General features: G+C 35.4%; 2 protein-coding genes across 6 annotated transcripts; one reads left to right on the top strand and one right to left on the bottom strand.

Annotated features, from left to right (window-relative positions):
* Positions 1 to 1911: 1911 nt before the first annotated feature.
* LOC118263569 (pericentriolar material 1 protein) lies at positions 1912 to 14256 on the top strand. 4 transcript variants are annotated; one of them, XM_035575637.2, is made up of 29 exons: positions 1913 to 2347; positions 3562 to 3667; positions 3755 to 3934; positions 4124 to 4221; positions 4311 to 4508; positions 4638 to 4787; positions 4862 to 5473; positions 6158 to 6310; positions 6388 to 6495; positions 6583 to 6801; positions 7070 to 7195; positions 7276 to 7381; positions 7456 to 7545; positions 7630 to 7729; positions 7833 to 8044; positions 8264 to 8374; positions 8663 to 8826; positions 9003 to 9085; positions 9199 to 9286; positions 9369 to 9454; positions 9546 to 9627; positions 9711 to 9804; positions 9889 to 9965; positions 10245 to 10359; positions 10617 to 10726; positions 10975 to 11072; positions 11464 to 13057; positions 13857 to 13932; positions 14105 to 14256. In XM_035575637.2, the coding sequence occupies exons 1-29, from the start codon at positions 2213 to 2215 to the stop codon at positions 14107 to 14109; spliced, it is 5376 nt and encodes a 1791-aa protein (XP_035431530.1). In that variant the 5' UTR covers positions 1913 to 2212; the 3' UTR covers positions 14110 to 14256. The 4 variants fall into 4 exon arrangements, with proteins under 4 accessions (XP_035431529.1, XP_035431530.1, XP_035431533.1 ...); XM_035575636.2 differs by having other exon boundaries at positions 1912 to 2347; positions 13857 to 14256; XM_035575638.2 differs by lacking the exon at positions 1913 to 2347 and adding an exon at positions 3303 to 3482 and having other exon boundaries at positions 13857 to 14256.
* Positions 13682 to 18113, bottom strand: LOC118263572 (uncharacterized). Of its 2 annotated transcripts, none has more exons than XM_035575643.2 (2): positions 17608 to 18113; positions 13682 to 14575 (listed from the first exon to the last, which is right to left on the bottom strand). In XM_035575643.2, the coding sequence occupies exons 1-2, from the start codon at positions 17903 to 17905 to the stop codon at positions 14433 to 14435; spliced, it is 441 nt and encodes a 146-aa protein (XP_035431536.2). In that variant the 5' UTR covers positions 17906 to 18113; the 3' UTR covers positions 13682 to 14432. The 2 variants fall into 2 exon arrangements, with proteins under 2 accessions (XP_035431536.2, XP_035431537.2); XM_035575644.2 differs by having other exon boundaries at positions 14432 to 14740; positions 17608 to 18111.
* Positions 18114 to 18192: the final 79 nt, after the last annotated feature.

The following is an 18192-nucleotide window of genomic DNA, read 5'->3' as shown; positions in this document are numbered from 1 at the left end:
ATATGAGCCGAATGAAAATTGGAAATAATGCTACGCCGCCTCTACATTCTGGTTGGCCAATGCCAATGGTAACCAACGTTATACAAAACACAAGCGTCCATCGCCTCACTAGTGTGCGAGTTGATTAATAAGACAGTTAATAACTCGGCAATGGACTAAATTCATCCGCCAATACGGGCCAACGTGCAGCGGCAGCATTTCACTACGCGACACGCTTGGGTGCCCTACATCGGTGAAGGTATAACGTGCAATTCTCCGGCTGTTTATGTTTATTTAAAATAAATAACGTGCGTATGTAACTAATTCCCACGGCACATTTATTTTTATCAATCTTGGTAAATTAAATACATAGGTAGGTACGCAGTCAGGTAAATACATTGTAGATACAGGATAACAGGACAACAATATAAAATTGTGTATATTATAATTTAATAACAAGACAAACTTAGCCGTTAGTAGCCGATTTCCTATTCCCCAAAGTGGTGGGCAGAATTAACATAGGTACAAAAGCTCAGCATCCATTAGGTTTCCCAGGAGTGGGCCTATAGCTATATACCTACCGGGCGCCATTCCTTACTCCGTGCTAATACTGGCGATACCCAATACCTATAAGCCGTCGTTAGTAATTTTACTCGACCTGGAAATTGAACCTAACCAACCTAAATAGACATCATCAACGTATTTGTAGGCCTAACTATTTAATTTGCGCTTAGTTTAAGAGCATGTTAGGAAGGTTAGACAGATTTTAGGGCGGTTGCCCAATTAGTAACTTACCTAAGTTGAACTAAGTTCCTACTTACGTATGTGATTCTCTGTAAGCTTTTGTTGGTAGGTAAACCGTTTCAAAAAAAACCATTATTACCTATCGGATTTTGCATGGGCAAGGGCAATAAACAAGCATACGGATTTCCGATCACCTGATCAGCAATCGGTGCGCGTCGCCGCCCCTGGGCTCCTGCAATACCCGATAAATTCCAGGTTCGTTGCCGGCCTTTTTGAAATTTCAGATTGGACAATTGGGGATTGGGATGGGGGAGGGAGAGGACCTTTAGTAATTGTAATAAATGGCGAAAGACAACGCAAGCTTCGTTTCACGCAGCTGAAGTAGAAAGACAGAAGACACAGTGGTGAGGCTAAGGTATTACTCCAGTCGAACAGGTCCGTTTGTACCAAAATGTAGTTTACCCACGTGAATATATTGTACATAAAGCAAAAAGGTTACCATGTTTATACTTTACCTTACTACTTTATTTCCAAAAAGTTTTATAGGTAATAGATTCGACATAGGAACTTATCTTCGACTTAGGATATTCTACTCAGCTGTCAGTAGATAGGTACCTACTGCATCAAAGACTAATCTTTCTAATGGACCTCATAATTTTTAAATAGACAGTTCGGTTTTTCATGCACCAAAATATAGGTAAGTGCTGTAAGATTAACATACTTACGGAAGTTCTGAGGAGATTAATTATTTTTACTCGAATCCTCATGATGTCGGTTCCAATCGTTAACATGTTTTATGCACAGTAATTTGTGGTAGTAAGGTGCTTAATTAATCATATTGATTCACATTATTTAAAGAAATAGACCACCAAACTTATTTGTTTTATGTTCAGAAAGCCTTGAATCTATATTTTTATAAAATTAAAAAAGTATTAAAATGGCATTTCAGGGTTACTAGCAACAAATTCTCACCAAAGATCTGAGGAGACCACGCAGAATATAAGCCTTATCGTAAATCAAAACTTGAGTCAATACAAATTCTTCATCTGTTCTACTAGTTAACTTTCAACTTTTGTAAAATAAAATTCATAAATCGGATCTACATTTAATAAAAAAATAATTTAGTTTAAAGAAATATAAGGTTTATGTATTTTAAGTAGTTGCAACCCCCGGTAATAGTTGACCAGCCAATAAAATACTTTCGACTCGTTGTCGAAAGAAAAAAAATAGAAAAAACTTGCAAAAGATTTTGCTGCAGTAATTTAGGAAAAATTAATTCAACTCAAAAAACATGTAACTCCTTATATGGCCTAAGTGATTAGAAAGTTTTTTTAGAAGATAAAGCTTTGTTAACAGTTATAAGTTCATAATATTACCTTGTCTTGAAGTTAATTTTATTATTTGCTATTTTTTCCTCCACATTTCATTACTGTAACAGTTTAATAATGCTCTGAATCTTATAAATGTCAGTAAATAAAAACTGAATGTTATGGCTCCTGGTAACAACGAGCGACATCCAAGTCATACGGGAACTATACCCAAGACAAAAGTGCGAAATAATTGTAATGTTCCACAAGAAGCTGTTACACCAACAAGGAGAGACATGACGACCAATCTCGTAACGGTAAGGATTACTGCCTAATCGAACCACTTACCTTACACAATAATTGCATGCCAATGTAATTTCCACCTGCATTCATACCTTGCAACATGTCTTGTACTTTGCCATATTTCGGCCTTTCATTGCGTGGCTGTATTACTTATTGTAGTCATAGAACATAATATCCCATATTGCTTATTAATCTGCTTATAATATTGCCACTTAGAGTATCTACAAATATGTTCATAATTTCCTATGTGCCAACAAGTACCTAGTAAAAGTAATGCTAAACAAATTACCTGTAAATAGGATATCTAGTTCATTGTTTTGGTCTGTGGATTGGCTTACAAATGTTTCACCTATTTATCAACATCTGCACCTTATTGCTCTCATTACTTGACTTGTGTACTGTTTCTTATTGATCAATAGGTGCATAAATACTTTCTTTTCTATTTAATTTTAGTCAAGTATTCATCTAGGTAATTCAAGTTTTAAATTGTAAAGAAAGATGTACCCACATTAGCCTTTGTTTACCAAAATCAAACAATAAGTGTACTCACTCCTCTAAGAAAAATAAAATTATCCTATAGTTACTTGTAGAACAGAGTTTACTTTGACACTTGCACCCCTTTTTCACCAGTTGAGTAGCTATTCTATAAATAGGAAATTCATTTTGTATATAACACATAATTGGAGGAATCAACATTCCACCCTCTAAAAATAAATATTAAGAAATGTAGCCCCATTGATACCTTTTTCTTTACAATAAGTTGAAAACACAAATAAGAAAATATTAATAAATTAACTTTGCTACTCCCTTGTTCCATAAAAACCTGCACTCTAAATTAAAATATTGTAAAATGGGCAGCAAAAATAAAATAACAACTCGTGTGTATCTTAGCAAAGCTTGAACACATGTGAAGTTCGTATGAGTTTATTTTTGGAAACCTGAAAGATTCATGTATTTGAATTGGTGCCAAGCTGCCATGGTTTGTGACACAGATAATACTGAACAGAAAACAGTTCTGATCAATTTATTCTATTCTCTTGAATTACCTACTTATAGTTATTGTGTAAAATATTGGCTACTGTGATTTTGTTTTGCATTTCATAAAACATTCTTATGGGAGGTTGTTTTTCTAAATTTAGTGCACCAAAGGTGTGTGCTGTACTCTTTCTGTGCAACATATTTTAGGAATATGTGGGACATGTGATTTTTGAAAGCAATTATTTTTTAGACATCTCTTGATTGGGTGCCCGTCTCAGAATACAACAGTCGTAGTAACTACAGTCAGTCAAGGAAACCAACAAATAATACATCAGATCACGAACTAACTGATTTGGGTAAGTTCACAACTTCACATTATCATATTCATATAACCAAATTTGGATCTGAGATGTTGGTATATTTTGCATTTTGTGTTCTTTTAGACAATTCAGTGTCATTTGAGAGTGGATTTGGAAGATTTGTGCCAGTTAGACCCCAGCCGCGCGCGCTACCGCTGAACGTGCAGAACCGCGAGAATATATCTTCTGAACAACATGACGATGGTGCTGGATCATCCTTGTCTGGCCACACTTTGCACCCGTATGTGCATCAAATGCAGAATGGTAATTACTTTATCAGTTTGTTTTCCATTTATCTGCTAGTGTAATTTTCTGACATTTGATACTTAAACTTGTACTACATGAAAATGCCTTTTAAAACAAGATATTATAGTATTTTTAAAGAATATTAAATCGAAATAGTGAAGCTGTTTGATTATATTTTTTCTTATAAGTTTGGAACACACTTTTCAGGTCTAATTCCGCACTCCAATCATGCGTCCGCAGCTGTAATGATAGTTAATCCAACTACACCAAATGCTGTTACTGGAAACGTTTCACAACCATTTAATGTGAGTACATAATATATTGAAAATTCAAACAAAATGTAATTATTTACAGAGAAAAAACAATTAATTCTTATGTACTTTATTTATTTCAGGCACCTAATCAAAACAGAAACAATTTAACTAGGAACTTGAATCCTTCCCGAAATAATTTCGACGGGAGTCACGCAAGCAACAATAATACTACACCACCAATATCCAACTCTAGAACTGGAACAAAGACTGTCAACTTAATCAACAACATGTATGAACAGGGACAAGGCGGTTTCAACAATCTTAATGAAAATAGTCATGTAAGTGTTCTTCATTATTACATTATTCTGAAATTTTCAATTAAAACTAACATTATACTTAATTAAAAACAGTATTTCAAAAAATATCTTTAGTCCCAATACTAAGACATGATGTTCTCCTTTCCCTAGGTCCACCGGGAATCTGCCCGAGCTTTGGGAGAGGCAATCGCAGCAGCATGTCCCGATGCAGCGGCTGTAGAGCGCAGACTTGGACAAATACGAGAATATATCAGGGTTACTTCGTCTCTCGTCGATACTATGCGTAATTCTGAAGAAGAGGTATGTCTATCATATTAATTTGATATCTAGTTATAAGAACATATGAAAAATGGTTGATATTATTTCTAATTTAGGCTTTTATTGAACACACTAAAGAAGAATATGATGAACTCGTAGAGATGGTAATGAAATTGAAGGAAAGTGAATCTAAACTGGTGAAAATATTAGATACACCAGAGAATGTCGAAGTGCCTGCTGAGGAGGAGACAGATGGAGTTGTTATTGTAGAGATACCAGCTTCTGATTCTCACACAGAGAGCAAACCTGAACCTGCATTAGAGACAAACTTGAAGGTAGACAAAACATCTAATGTTAAAAATGTGCCTGATAGTAATGTAATAAGCAATCACTTGAAAAAAGTTACTAACATTGAGAATGAGCAGCTGAATAAATCCATGCATAGCATTAGGAATGAAGAGGATGGTCATGCTCAGGAAGAAGTTAAAAAAGCTGCAGATGGTGTTACTATTGTTGTCGAAAACGCAGAACCCTCGACAGCTGCACCTGACACTACAGATGTTAGTAAAGAAAATAAAATCCAAGTTGTTGACGAAGACGAAATAAGGAAAGACGATCAAGAATTAAAAAATATGCTACGAAAAAACATACTATCGTGTGTGGAAAAAATAACGCGCATAGAGGAGATGAAAAACAAAAAGAAAGATTCAAATACACTCAGCAATCAGGTTTTTGTTTGTTACTGTGAACTATGGAGTGTGTCCCTATGTTGTGAGCCGAACAATCCATAGCATGAAGTGGATGCAATCTTGAAGCAGAAAATAACCGTCTCTAATAACTTGCAATACTCGCCGAAAGGCATTTGATACTTTCTATTGTGTCAAAGCTGCTTCTAGCTTTAACTTAGACTTTCAGCTTTGATTTGTACTTATAGTTAAACAACTGTTTTATGTGGATACATCGTAATTATTATAACACTTTTTGTACAGGTTTGTGCATGCTAGAAACCATCGTCCCTTACTAGCCCGACCGTGGAGTTAATTTTGAATAATAAACTCATAACCTACCACACAGTAACCTTCATTTTGTGCGGGTGTTCCTACTCTACACATTAACATGTTTATAGACTTTAAATCACATTCGTTCAAATCCGCGCATTGGTTGCGCATGCAGAAATGACTACGTGTTATGACACGTACGACTATATATGAGCTATTTCTGCTGTAAAGATAGATTTAGCCTAGATGAAGATTTCACTAATATGTCTAGTTTATTAGGATTTCAAATTTTCAACACAATCTCTACACATCTGTTTGTTTTTGTCATTGTGTTACCCTCAAACCAATAGAATTCTTTTTAGTGTCTCTCCTATTTGATTCAATGGTTACTTTAATTGGTTTGTATTTTGTTAGGATGCTGTAACGCGACCAGTGTCTGCCCAAAGCAACGGCTCCACATACAGTGACAATGAACTGTGGCAAAATGAGATTAAAAATAAAATGGAAATGTCGCAAATGCGCTTGGCAGCTTTGAAACAACAACAACGGAGGCTCCTAAAATATCAGGTATGATATGGAAATAAGAAATCGAATTTATTGATGACAACATGAAATACCTAAACTAATATTTTTTAAATTTACAGGAAGAAGCAAAGCATCAATTGGAAGAGATGAACAGGGATAGGGAAAGAGAGAGACAAGCTCAGGAGGTGCAACCTTCTACTTCACATGACAACTTTGGTGGTGCACAAGTAAGTTTGACATATATAGACTCCCTTTTCTACCAATATAAGAAACATAATTATTATTATATTAACATATATCCTTATTATTTCCAGAACCAATCACTAAGTGGTAATTACCATCACGCGAATCGTATGTACGCTGCCAACCAGCAGATAGGCGTTGCGACCACGTTACCGCATTCATCAGAGGCTCTGCATTTACAACAAAACATGGCTGCTAGTGTGGACACTGACCATGGACACTCAGTACATTCTGCACATAGCCAAGAGGACAGGTTCTCACATCGGGATACTAATGTTACTGGAAGTGAGGTAGGTGGACACGGAAGAGATAGTTATTAAAGACGCTATTAATTTCTTGTTGTTTGTTAGTGCAGTGGCAGGCTGAGAAATTGCTATGCTACGTGTTGCGGGTTCGATTCCTAATTGGTAGAGATCATTTTGGATTAAGCACAAATTGGCTCAGATCTGTGTGTGATATATCAGATATGTCCAAGACACAGAAAAATCTTAATGTGCAACCAATGTCAATGTCGAAATAAAAAATAAACGGGCTATTCATGATGTACTTTGTTACTAGGAGGCAGCAGGCGTTGGGCGTGACAGCGAGGCAGAGGATGACGAAGTTCTACTCAATGAACGCAGTCGTATTTTACAACTCAAACTTAGAGAATTACAGATGAAGAAGCAACACATGGAAAGTTTGGTAAACATACACACTGGTCTAGTTTTAATTTGCTTGTTATTGGAGAGTAAAAGTCTAATTTTCTTCGGTATTGTTTGTAGGTGCAGGAATTCCAAAAACTCCAAATGGCAACTCATCTAGGTTCCGGTCGTAATAACTACTCTAGCTCGGGCGAAGATAGTGGTGACGAAGAATTACCACGAAAATGTAATTATTCAATTCATTCTTTGTTTTCCTTTTAGTATTTTTTTGATAATCTCTAATTTATTTGTATATTTTAGGCAATAAACCCACAAGTAACAATAAGAATGAAGATCCTTTCAAATTATTGGAAATAAAAGCAATTAAGACAGCTCTTCAAAAGACAAAAGGTAAGAATAAAAAATTGAAATACTCTAATTTTAACCTTAAAGTATCCTTTAAGTTATCTAAACTAATTTATTATTTCTTTACAGACTTGATGAGAACAGTAGAAAATTATGAAGCAGAGCATCTTTCTACGGCTCACGACGATTCTTTCAGAGAATTATCGACTCACTCGAATATTCATGACAAGTAAGAATTTTATTTTATTCCTACAGTTGTATGAAATAGAAGAAAACTAGCACACTTTAGATTATTGTAGTACGTATTTGTATTCGTTCATGTTATGTTTTAGTAAATCTGAAGGCGGTGGTAGTATGGGCGGCTGGTCTAACGAAGGCAGCATGTGTCGCGTGCGCAACTCGTTGCCGCAGCGACACAAGTTCACCAACGAACAGCATTCTCAGCAACACTCGCAACAGTTGCATGCGCAACAGCAACATGCGCAACCGCAACATCACGCGCAACAACATCACGCGCAGCAACATCACACGCAGCAGCAACAAAGTAAGTCCTTACGATATTAATTAGAAGATTTTTTTATTATTTCTGTAGTTAGTCTGTACATTTACAATTCTTCAACTTAATCTAGAACATAATAAAATGTTATCATTTACAAAAGATGTGTGAGAATCATATTTCTTGTACATTTATGTATGTTTATTTTTCTTCCAATCAATATTTAATGCGTAATTATTAATACTGTTTGTATTGGTGTCAAATCAGGCCACGAAGAGAACATAGCGACGTTGCAGGAGTTAGCTCAAGAACTTCGTATGGAAACTGAGAAGATTATGGGTGAGCGCGCTCGCATCAAGGATATGATATCTAATAAGGGTAAGTAAAGTCTATTAAAATTCCTGATTATCATCAGGATGACATTCAATGCTGATCAAAGCCATCCCCTTGTAATCACAACTCAAAATCTCAGATACTATATGGCCCGTACGCTTTATTATTAAACTGTTTGTAGTAAGTTACATAGCTGAATAAAAAAAAGTCTTGTTCCCTTCCTTATTCGGCATAAAAAGGATGACGATAAGTTTATCAAAATTTTGGTTTAGTAGAGTACCTGAAACCAATTTTTTTAGTACTTACTTAACTAGAATCTATCCCTTATTTTAGAAGTGAGCCGTAAGCAAAAGAAAGTGAATGAAGAAGTGCGCGCGGGTCCGAGTGGCCAGAGCGTGGCCAGCAGCCAGCCCGGCCCCGCCGAGCGGCGACAGATGCAACTGCGGGCATTGCTCGCTGACAAGCAACGCGAACTGGAAGCTCTACTCAACAAAGAGGTTAGTTAAATCAAATGTTATGAAGTACCTTCTACCCCTGTGAGGTTAGCCCATGTCCTTCTGTATACTTCTAACTGTATGTTTGCAAAATTACAAGAAGATTATTTGAGTAGATAGAGTGTAAAAGAGGTAACATACAACCAAATCTTACTCAGATTTTATTGTTTTTATTACAGAAAGTTCTATGTTCTGCTCCCGAGCCTCAAAATATGAAGCAAGAATCACGCAGCGCGTCAGTTGTTAATCAATCATACAATAGGTATGTTTTTTACTATACACAACTCTCGAGCTTCAAGCTTTATATAGTGTTGTCACGCAATGCTAGATCAGGTTATAATTTATTGAACCAAAAAACTAATACCTATCTTTCAGTGAACAAGACCGAATCAGCGAGCCGGAATCAAGATCTGAACAAATACTGCTGGATTCACAAGACTCCAGAGAAACAGAGAACTTTAGGGTATGTTATTCTTATTATAATTCCTTCGAAGTAGTAAAAACCGGGAGAGATTACTATGATATTCATATTATCTTCTTTCTAGGGCGGTGGTGACAGCGCCATGGGTGGTAGATCTGCCGCGGCTTTGCCTCCTCATATGGGCAGTGCTTACGGAAGCGACACGGATAGGTAAGACAATACATACAAAATCATACACAACATAAAGTCAACTGGAAATACTAGACCATTGTACTAATGTATGTGTTCGATTGTTTCACAGTGCGTCTAGGAATAAATCTAATCAGAGAAACCGAGTCCGCCGACGACAACCCCAAGAGAGACAGACAGATGATAGTAGTAGTGTAAGTTACTTTTCCTTTACTCCTATGTAACCAATTAGTATTTAATTTCAATTAGTAAATAATTTATGAATGTAATTCTTCAGATAACCCAGTCGAACAATACGAATCAAAATATACGTCACGAACCTAGAGCGGAGTCGTCGAATGTCAACATGGTGCCGCCAATTTCTCAAAATGGTGAGTTATGTATTCATAAAGAAATTAGTAAGTGCAGTTTCTTTAAATTAACAATTCTGTAATGAAGATATTATTTTGTTTTAGCTGGAGAAAACCCTGGACACATGCCCTATCCTCATATACCACCACCTGGCTGGAATACAAGCAATAAATCCAACCAGGTAAAGTATTAACTTGTATTTTTTATTGACATTTCTTTTTAGTGGTGCTGTATTTATTTTACTTTTTGCAACTTTATTGTACAAGGGTGAGCTTAATGCCATAGGCATTCTTGCTAACCAACCTTTAGTCGATACAGAGATTGTGGTTGGTGCAATAAAATGATAAAAAAAAACAATTGTACTGTAGTAGTTAGTAGTGTGTTTTATCGCATAATCCTTCCTGGATGGTTTAGAATGTGGATAATATTTCTAACCTTAATGTATTATATTTATTTTCAGGACATGAGGAACCAGTTTACACAGAACAGTCACTCTCAGACTATGGAGCGTTTGATGGGAACCCCTCAGCTCTCATTTCCGCCATCCATGCCATTCAACATGATGATGCCATATAGTGAGACATGTTTTTAAATATACTTTGTCACTTAAATATTTCGAACAAGATATTCATTATCGTAATCCGCCTGTTTCCATTTACTGCTGAACAACATTTAATTAACTCTCGAGTAAATTTGTCTACATTGGGCTAATGTAATTTGTTTTTGTTTGTGTCTGACAGTCTCATAGCATTTTCTGAAGGAGTTTCATGGAGTTTTTTCCTTATTGGGGTTAAAATAATAAGTGTAATGAATAATGATTGTTATATTTTAGGTATGGTGGGAGGGTGTAGCTGTGGGTGCGGGTTCTGGGGCGCGTGGTGCTGGCAACAGCTCGTCATGCAGCAGCGCGAGCTACACCAGCTCCGGGAACAACTTAATCATGTAAGTTTTATTGTTCTGTAAACGATGCCACCCCTGCACTTACAAACATTACGTCGATTATATTTTTTTACACGACGAACTAGTCTACTAACGAACTCAATTGTATGTTATGTTTATTGTATGTAATAATAAATGATGGTACGGCAGTGTTTGCTTCGCGCTCGTCTTGGAGAGGGCATTACCGTAAAGTTTAGCTTTAAAAAAATTTTGGTTAGTTATATGCAGTATATTGTTGTTTTGTATTCTAGATGGAAGAACGCTGGCGTGCGGAGACAGCGTCGCACACGCTCAATAATCAAGTTCCTCCAGGAAACAGAGCTAATAATTATTGGGATAACTTCCGCAGGTAAATATTTACTCAATCTATGTAGAAATAGGAATCACTTAAATAATTAGCCATATTTATTTATTATGCTTTTCTCTTTTCAGATATTAGGATACAAGCATTATGTTTTCATTTATTTTGTTTTATATTTAATTATAGTATGCATCATATTTATGTATTTTATTACACACTTCAGTTCAAGGGTGAGAATAGTGTGCCCTAGAATATTCCTTACGGAATTGATTTTTATTTCATGCTTTGTGATGAAACTAATCATACATGCCTGTGTGATTTGATAATACTCATGACGTGTTTATATGCTAACATTATTACACTATTGTATTTAGCTTTCTTTTTGTTTCATATAACGTGAATGATACACTATAAATAACAAGTCTGTACTTTTTTCCAGTTATTCGCGTCAAAATCTTCTGTCGGCCAATAACAAAGCAAATGCTGATGGGCACTTAGGCGTTGGGCCAGCTCATAACCCGCACCCCTTGGTCGAAAGATCTCATAATACACTCCACCGTACCCCCTCGGCCACGCCACCTTGTATTACTCCTAAAAGAAATACTAACGCTGCCAGTTCATCTCACAATGCCGCGCAATCATCTCAGGCAAATAACGATGACGTACCAAACAGGCATACGCGACGGAACGTTGCCTACGAAAGATCCCTTTCCTTCTCATCTGCTCCAGACGTATTGAACGTAAACCAGAATCCCGACGCCGAAACCCCCACAGCTTGCCTTTCAAGAAATATTGAAGAAAACAATGTCTCTAGCTCGTGTAATATCAATATTAATCGCCAAGACGCGCCATCGAACTCTTTTAGAAATTTGAATATAACCAATCCTATTCCAGAAATTATACAGGCCCATGCAAATAACTTAAACACGTCTGCTAACAGCAAAAAGAAATCGTCTTCTAAATTACCTGCTAAGAATTCAACTAATCGAAGAAATTATACTTTGGATTATTCTCAAATGAGTAACATTAATATTGCAAGCACTTCCGAGATGCCTAATCCTAATTTAGCGTCAACAAGTCGCGAAGTGCAAGATAAAGCTACCTCAAAATTATTTGATCTTCTGAGAGAAAATGTTTATTCTGAAGTGACAGCTTTGATTGATGTGAATGAATCTCACCCAGATTTTTTGATACAACTGTTTAGAGAGCTACAGCTGATAAGTTCCGATACTCTGCGACAGAAAGTGCTACAATCCATACGTGGTGTACTGTCTCAGTATAGTTCCATTATTGAAAGTCAAAGCAATGAAAGCGCCCATGACGAGAATAGACAAGAGACAGTTTCAACAACATCGGGTGAAGCTGCTGCATATAATGATTGTAATGCTCTACCTATTCAAAATATGGCTGGAAATTCTCTGCAACTTGATAATAAAATCGTGCGCTTTTTATTGATGAAAAGCGATGAGACATGCACTTCGGAGTTTTTAGAGACATTAGTATCTCTTATATTGAGCAACACTGCTGATGGCAGATATACTCAACAGGCAAAGAGGCGGCTGCTTGAGTTACTTTCTAAATATGAGGGTATGCGAGTTTGTGATGTTTCTGGCGATATTATTGAAAATTTACCGGTTTTCATACCGTCGAGTAATGAAAGTGAGCCAACGCAACTGACAAATGAACTATCTGAGTCTGCTATTCTGCAAGATGTCGCTGGGTCCTTAAATTTATTCAGTTCAAGCGATAGCCAATTACATCAGCTAAATGCATGTCCTTACGACCTGTGGCCTGGGCATGTTCACATGGATATTGAGAATTCAGACATGAACGATAATAGCCCGCGTTCTAGTCAAGAAGGAAAAGTTGATCTCATAAATTGTTCAGAAATGCATAATGGAGATTTGGCGGAGGCCGACCAAACTCGGTGTGACGAATTAGAAGATGGCGCAGTAAATGGACACGATGAAGCTGGAGCTAACGCAGAGGCCCTGCCTGACGTGGTCGACACGGAAGAGGTCACTCCGACAGAGGTAATGCAACACGTACTGTATTGTAGATGCCTGCCTTTAATCAATTGTGCTAACCGCAATGATTGACTACTTCTATAACGTGTTTAACAATATGAGCCAAGTAATATTTACGAGGGGTTGGTTGGGGATACCTCAATGTTTACATTTCGATACTATTTATCCTTTAGCTAAGTGCCCCCTTGCTTTTGTAGCTTTTATTCTATTTGAACTTTCAACTGTAACATGGTAATGGTTACCCCATTTTTTAATACCTGGGTTTGTAAGCACGTACTTAATCACATGAAAATGCTTAAGCCACATTTACTAAAATTATGTACCTTGTACTTATTTTTAATTGTTGGTCAAAATACATGTATGTATTGGATTACTACATTGTGACTGTTTTTATAATTATTATTTGCAGTGGGTGTATATTGTGTAAGATTTTGAAGTACTTAATGTTTTTGTGGCCTAAGTTGCTCATCTTCAAATCTGTATGCTATGCACTTTACTATGTGAATTCCTATTTGTCATGTGTTAACTATAATTTATTTTTATATTTGTAATATCTTGACACTTAAAAATAAACTGAAATATTCAAATTGCATTTTCACTTGTGAAGCATAACCACCAAAATAAAAAACATTATAGATTTCCAAGTATTTATTACATTAGCATTATCAGGTACAAAGACATTATATCACAGACAGAGGTTTTGGTAATAAACCTATGATTTTAATCTATGTATACAACCTGAACATTAAATACCAATTTGTATGTTAAAGACAAAGTGTAAATTGTTGGTATGTTTACATTAAAGGCGGAAGCTGAGTGGCTTGGACTTGACCGTGTGCCAACAAGGCTGCACATGGAAGAATCATCTGAAAAACAAAAAGGTGAAGTTATTACACTAGTACAAATGGAACAAAAACCCAAACTAAGCCATTTTGGCTTTTACATTGTTTGAGCTTCAACTGAAAGAGAAATACATAAATTAAAGCTTCTTACACCACCTGTAACAGAAAAACAAAGCAAATTGAAATAATTAGTGTTTTCTTTTTTTTTCAGATTGAACTGAGAACTTTGATGACTCCCTGATGAAACTAGTATTACTGAATGACTATTATTATTGTATCCCACTATTATATTATTGAACTACTCTTGTCATAAATACTTTGTGTAATATATATAATATATATTAATAAATAATCTTAAACAAATACTTTTATATTTAAAAAAACATCCACCCTTTGACCTATTATACTTTTATTAAAAAAAAAACTTACACTAATTGTAAAGAAACATAAGCATATTTAAAGTGTACAAAAATGTATCATATTATATTTCTTAAAGTCCCAATCATTTTAGTCTTAAAAATATCACACACAAATAGGAGTCACAGACACTGTATCAAATGAAAAATATTTCCTCCATGAATGTTCCAATATAATGATTCCATGACACTGATATCTTCGGCACTTGAATCCAATTTCACTGTCTCATTTGTCTCAGGTTCAATGGTTTTCTCTCTTTGTACTTCTGCAGATAAAATGATAATTTTCTAAATTATTTTTCTCTCATGACATTGGCATTGCAGTAGAGATCAGATCATATGGACCATGAGACAACGAGATATGTCTGGATTGTTGTGTGTTGGACGAAGTAAACATGGATTGTAGTTGGAAGTCGATGGCACCATACCCTCTGAAATAAATTCGAACCTCATCACACTGGGCCTCAAGTTTCAGACAGGAAGCCCCCAAGCCAAGTTTTGTTGCTGTTTCAACTTTTTCATTAGTTTACTTAGTGGTCCCAAGGGTAAGCACATTAAATACTTCAAATTTTTCTTGAAAGTGGTCAATCTTTTCCTTACAAAATATACATTATGCATAATTATTGCTTTCGGCATTGTTCTATTGTCAAGTAGGCTTGTAGGTATAAGTTAAGTCATAAGGATACTTCTTGTACAAATGACATTTACGAGAGGCCTTTGATCTCTGATCTATCAGGATTCGTTGTTTCTATGCATTGTCACTGTGCTTCAATACTATTTTAAGCTGTGTTTGATATCAGAAGTATTCTATTTTTATTCATCTTTGTTTCACTATATTGTATCCATAAGTATCCGGTGAGTAATCCATGGATTCACTGAGTCGGCTCTTGCCACAGAGTAGTCAGATGTTATATTAAGATTAAATTTTAATCACACAAACCGGGTTTCCAATAGCATGCATACATGGACATGTTTTTGCTGTCTATCATTTCATCCAAGATTATTTTCCTGTAACACCATAGTCACAATATGGCTTTATTGTTCTTGTAAAATATTTTTATCTTGGAATGGCATTCAACATGCAGCATAAAATAGCCTTTCCAACTTAAGCATCAGCATTCCATTTGAGCATGAGGAAAGTAAGTCATTAAAATATTGATCTTACCTTGCTCCAGTTGTGTGCATTCTGAATCATCTTCATGAATCTTCACCTCTGTATGTGCCATTGTGCATTAGTGCTCCTGTGTTCTATTTGATGTTGCTCATGCCATTGAAATGAAAGTAACTTTAATGTGCTTAACCTATAGGATACCACCTAATTTTAAATTATATTACAAACTGATATGATATTAAATAGATTGGCAATGTTCAGTGCAGAGTTGCAGTTGCAAGACAATGCCTTTGTAGGGATTATGCCATAAGATTTATTGTCATTAGTTTTCTTTTATAATCATGGATGTCATTTATCTTTTACATGTTATGTTACCAATCTAAGTAATATTTCATGAACTTATAGTTCAGTAGACAAAATAACAAGTAACCCTATTATTACAATGCCAACTAAATTCATGACTTGCAACAATAAACATTAAAAATTAATTTAAATATTATTAGACTGAATGGTGACAGAAAATCCACCATTGGTAGCAAACATGTTAATAATATCTTTTAGTTTTAAAATTTATACACCAATATACCAATCGAAAGTAGTTAAATTCTGCTTGTGTTAGAATTTGTGAGCCCAAATACCATTTTAAAACTGCCATATTAAAGCTAAAATGTGGTAACCTTTTGAAACAACCAGTTGGGACCTGAACAGATTCTATATAATGTTAATTAATATGTTATTCTATCAATGTTAATGTTTTTGAAACACTTAACAATAGGCTGCCATTATAAACCTGTACAATGAAATTTAATAAAAGTATTATATTCCTTTTATACAATGCATCATAATTCCACAAAGAATGTCTGTTTTACAAGTATAATATTACTATAGTGACTGGCATTATTGTAGCTTAATTGTATGTTTTAATTATTTTAATTTACATTAGACCCTGTTGACTTAGCATCACACTTTTAAAACTGAAATTAAGTATACACATACAAGTATGCAGTTAAAATCATTTAACATTGCTAAATTTTAACTACTGCTGTTTTTTATCACTTTAATTACCATTTACAATCAGATTGACATTATCTTATTTAAAGGTATATGGATGTCCTAGACAATCACATAAATCAGAGAACTTTTACTGATAACAGTAAATGTAAACATTCTATTCATGGTTAGTTCTTCAAGTAATTTTATATCACACAGTAAACTTCACAATAGAAATAATTATGTGAAAAGAGATCTTGAACCATTTTATTCAAAGTTATAGCATACAAACTGTAATTAGTACTAATTCTACTGGTACTCTAGAGCAGATCTATTAAAGGACCTAGTGCCCCTTACAGGTGCTGAAGGTGGCCCCTGGTGTGGTTTTAGTGAGGTAAAAATTCCACTCTCTTTAGTCTTTTTCCCCAAAAAGCTAGCCAAGTTTTGTGAGTAATGTCAGAAAAAAAATATATATTTTAGGAATAGAAAATAAAATAATATTTGGCTAATATTCACTGTGAATAATGATCACATGTCTGCAAGTTGCACTTGAAACTTTCAACAGTTGTACCAAAAGCTTGTGTGCTATAACTTTACACAATTATAATAATATTATGATGACTAAGATGAGGAGCAACATTAGCAAAACTTAAAACCTTTTATTTTACCACAAAGTATTAGGAAGTATACAGTACAAGAAACATAACTTATTCTGTATGACACAAGAATACCAAACCAAATTAGAAACTGTTAAGATTTTATGAAGATATGCATTTAGAGCTTAAGTAAAGTATAGGTATACTGTCTTATTAAATATCTTGTGTAAAAGTAAAGCAGATTTCATGTTAGAAAAAAATACTATTTTCATCTCTGTAATGACATCATCATAAAATCTCAACAAGATAGCAATGTGAAGGTGCAATTTAAGTCTACACAATAAAACAAGTTAGTGAAACTGCAACAAAACTGTAAAAGATCAAAAAGGCGGTAGGTACCATCTGCACAAATACGGCAATGGGAGACTTCCTACAAAGCAAAACTACAGAACAATCTTGTTGCTCCATTTAGGTAACATTATCAAATAAAATTGTGAAAGCATCTTTTGACATGTTAGGTTAGGAAACCTCAATGATTTGCATTCTTTTACACAAATTATTAAAATGTTATTTAGAGCTTTGGAAATAAAAGGACACATACCTTCTCGGATGCGTTTGCGTTGAGGAAACTCTTCTTCATCGGCGCTCCGCTTCCTTGAAGTCGTCGTTTTGGAGGGCGTTCTCTCTGGAAGTTCCATCATTTCGCAATCTGTGTCAACGTGGTTGTCTTCGGACCTTTTTAGATCGTGGTAACCATAATAGCAATTGGTGGATATATGTACATTCTGACATTGGCCTATTGATTGATTGGCATCAGTGCAAATTGGGGCGGGTCGCACGGCGTCGAAATTATTTCTGGCGTCCTGCAGGTATGATGAACCGATGTTGCTCGCCGGCATTTTCCAAACTTGATATTCTATGATGATAACTACAGCGAATTTTACGGGGGATAATGGAGCAAGGCTAACTTTGCACGCTGCACTGTATTCACTTCAATGTGTTAAGGATACACGCTCAGTGTTTAAGTTTTTAGAAAATCTATAACAAGCTGGCTTGACGCTTGTGTATCTCACTCTTTCGTGTTCGGTCGGGGGAAGGGAGGGAGGAGTGAATGAGTAAATTTTTGACACTGACAATATTGACAGTGTCAGCTATTCATACTATGAATGAAGAATTTAATAGACCC

This window comes from Spodoptera frugiperda, chromosome 27 (genome assembly GCF_023101765.2).
Source record: "Spodoptera frugiperda isolate SF20-4 chromosome 27, AGI-APGP_CSIRO_Sfru_2.0, whole genome shotgun sequence".
NCBI classification, from domain to species: Eukaryota; Metazoa; Arthropoda; class Insecta; order Lepidoptera; family Noctuidae; genus Spodoptera; species Spodoptera frugiperda.
This window is presented reverse-complemented; position numbering and strand designations above follow the sequence as displayed.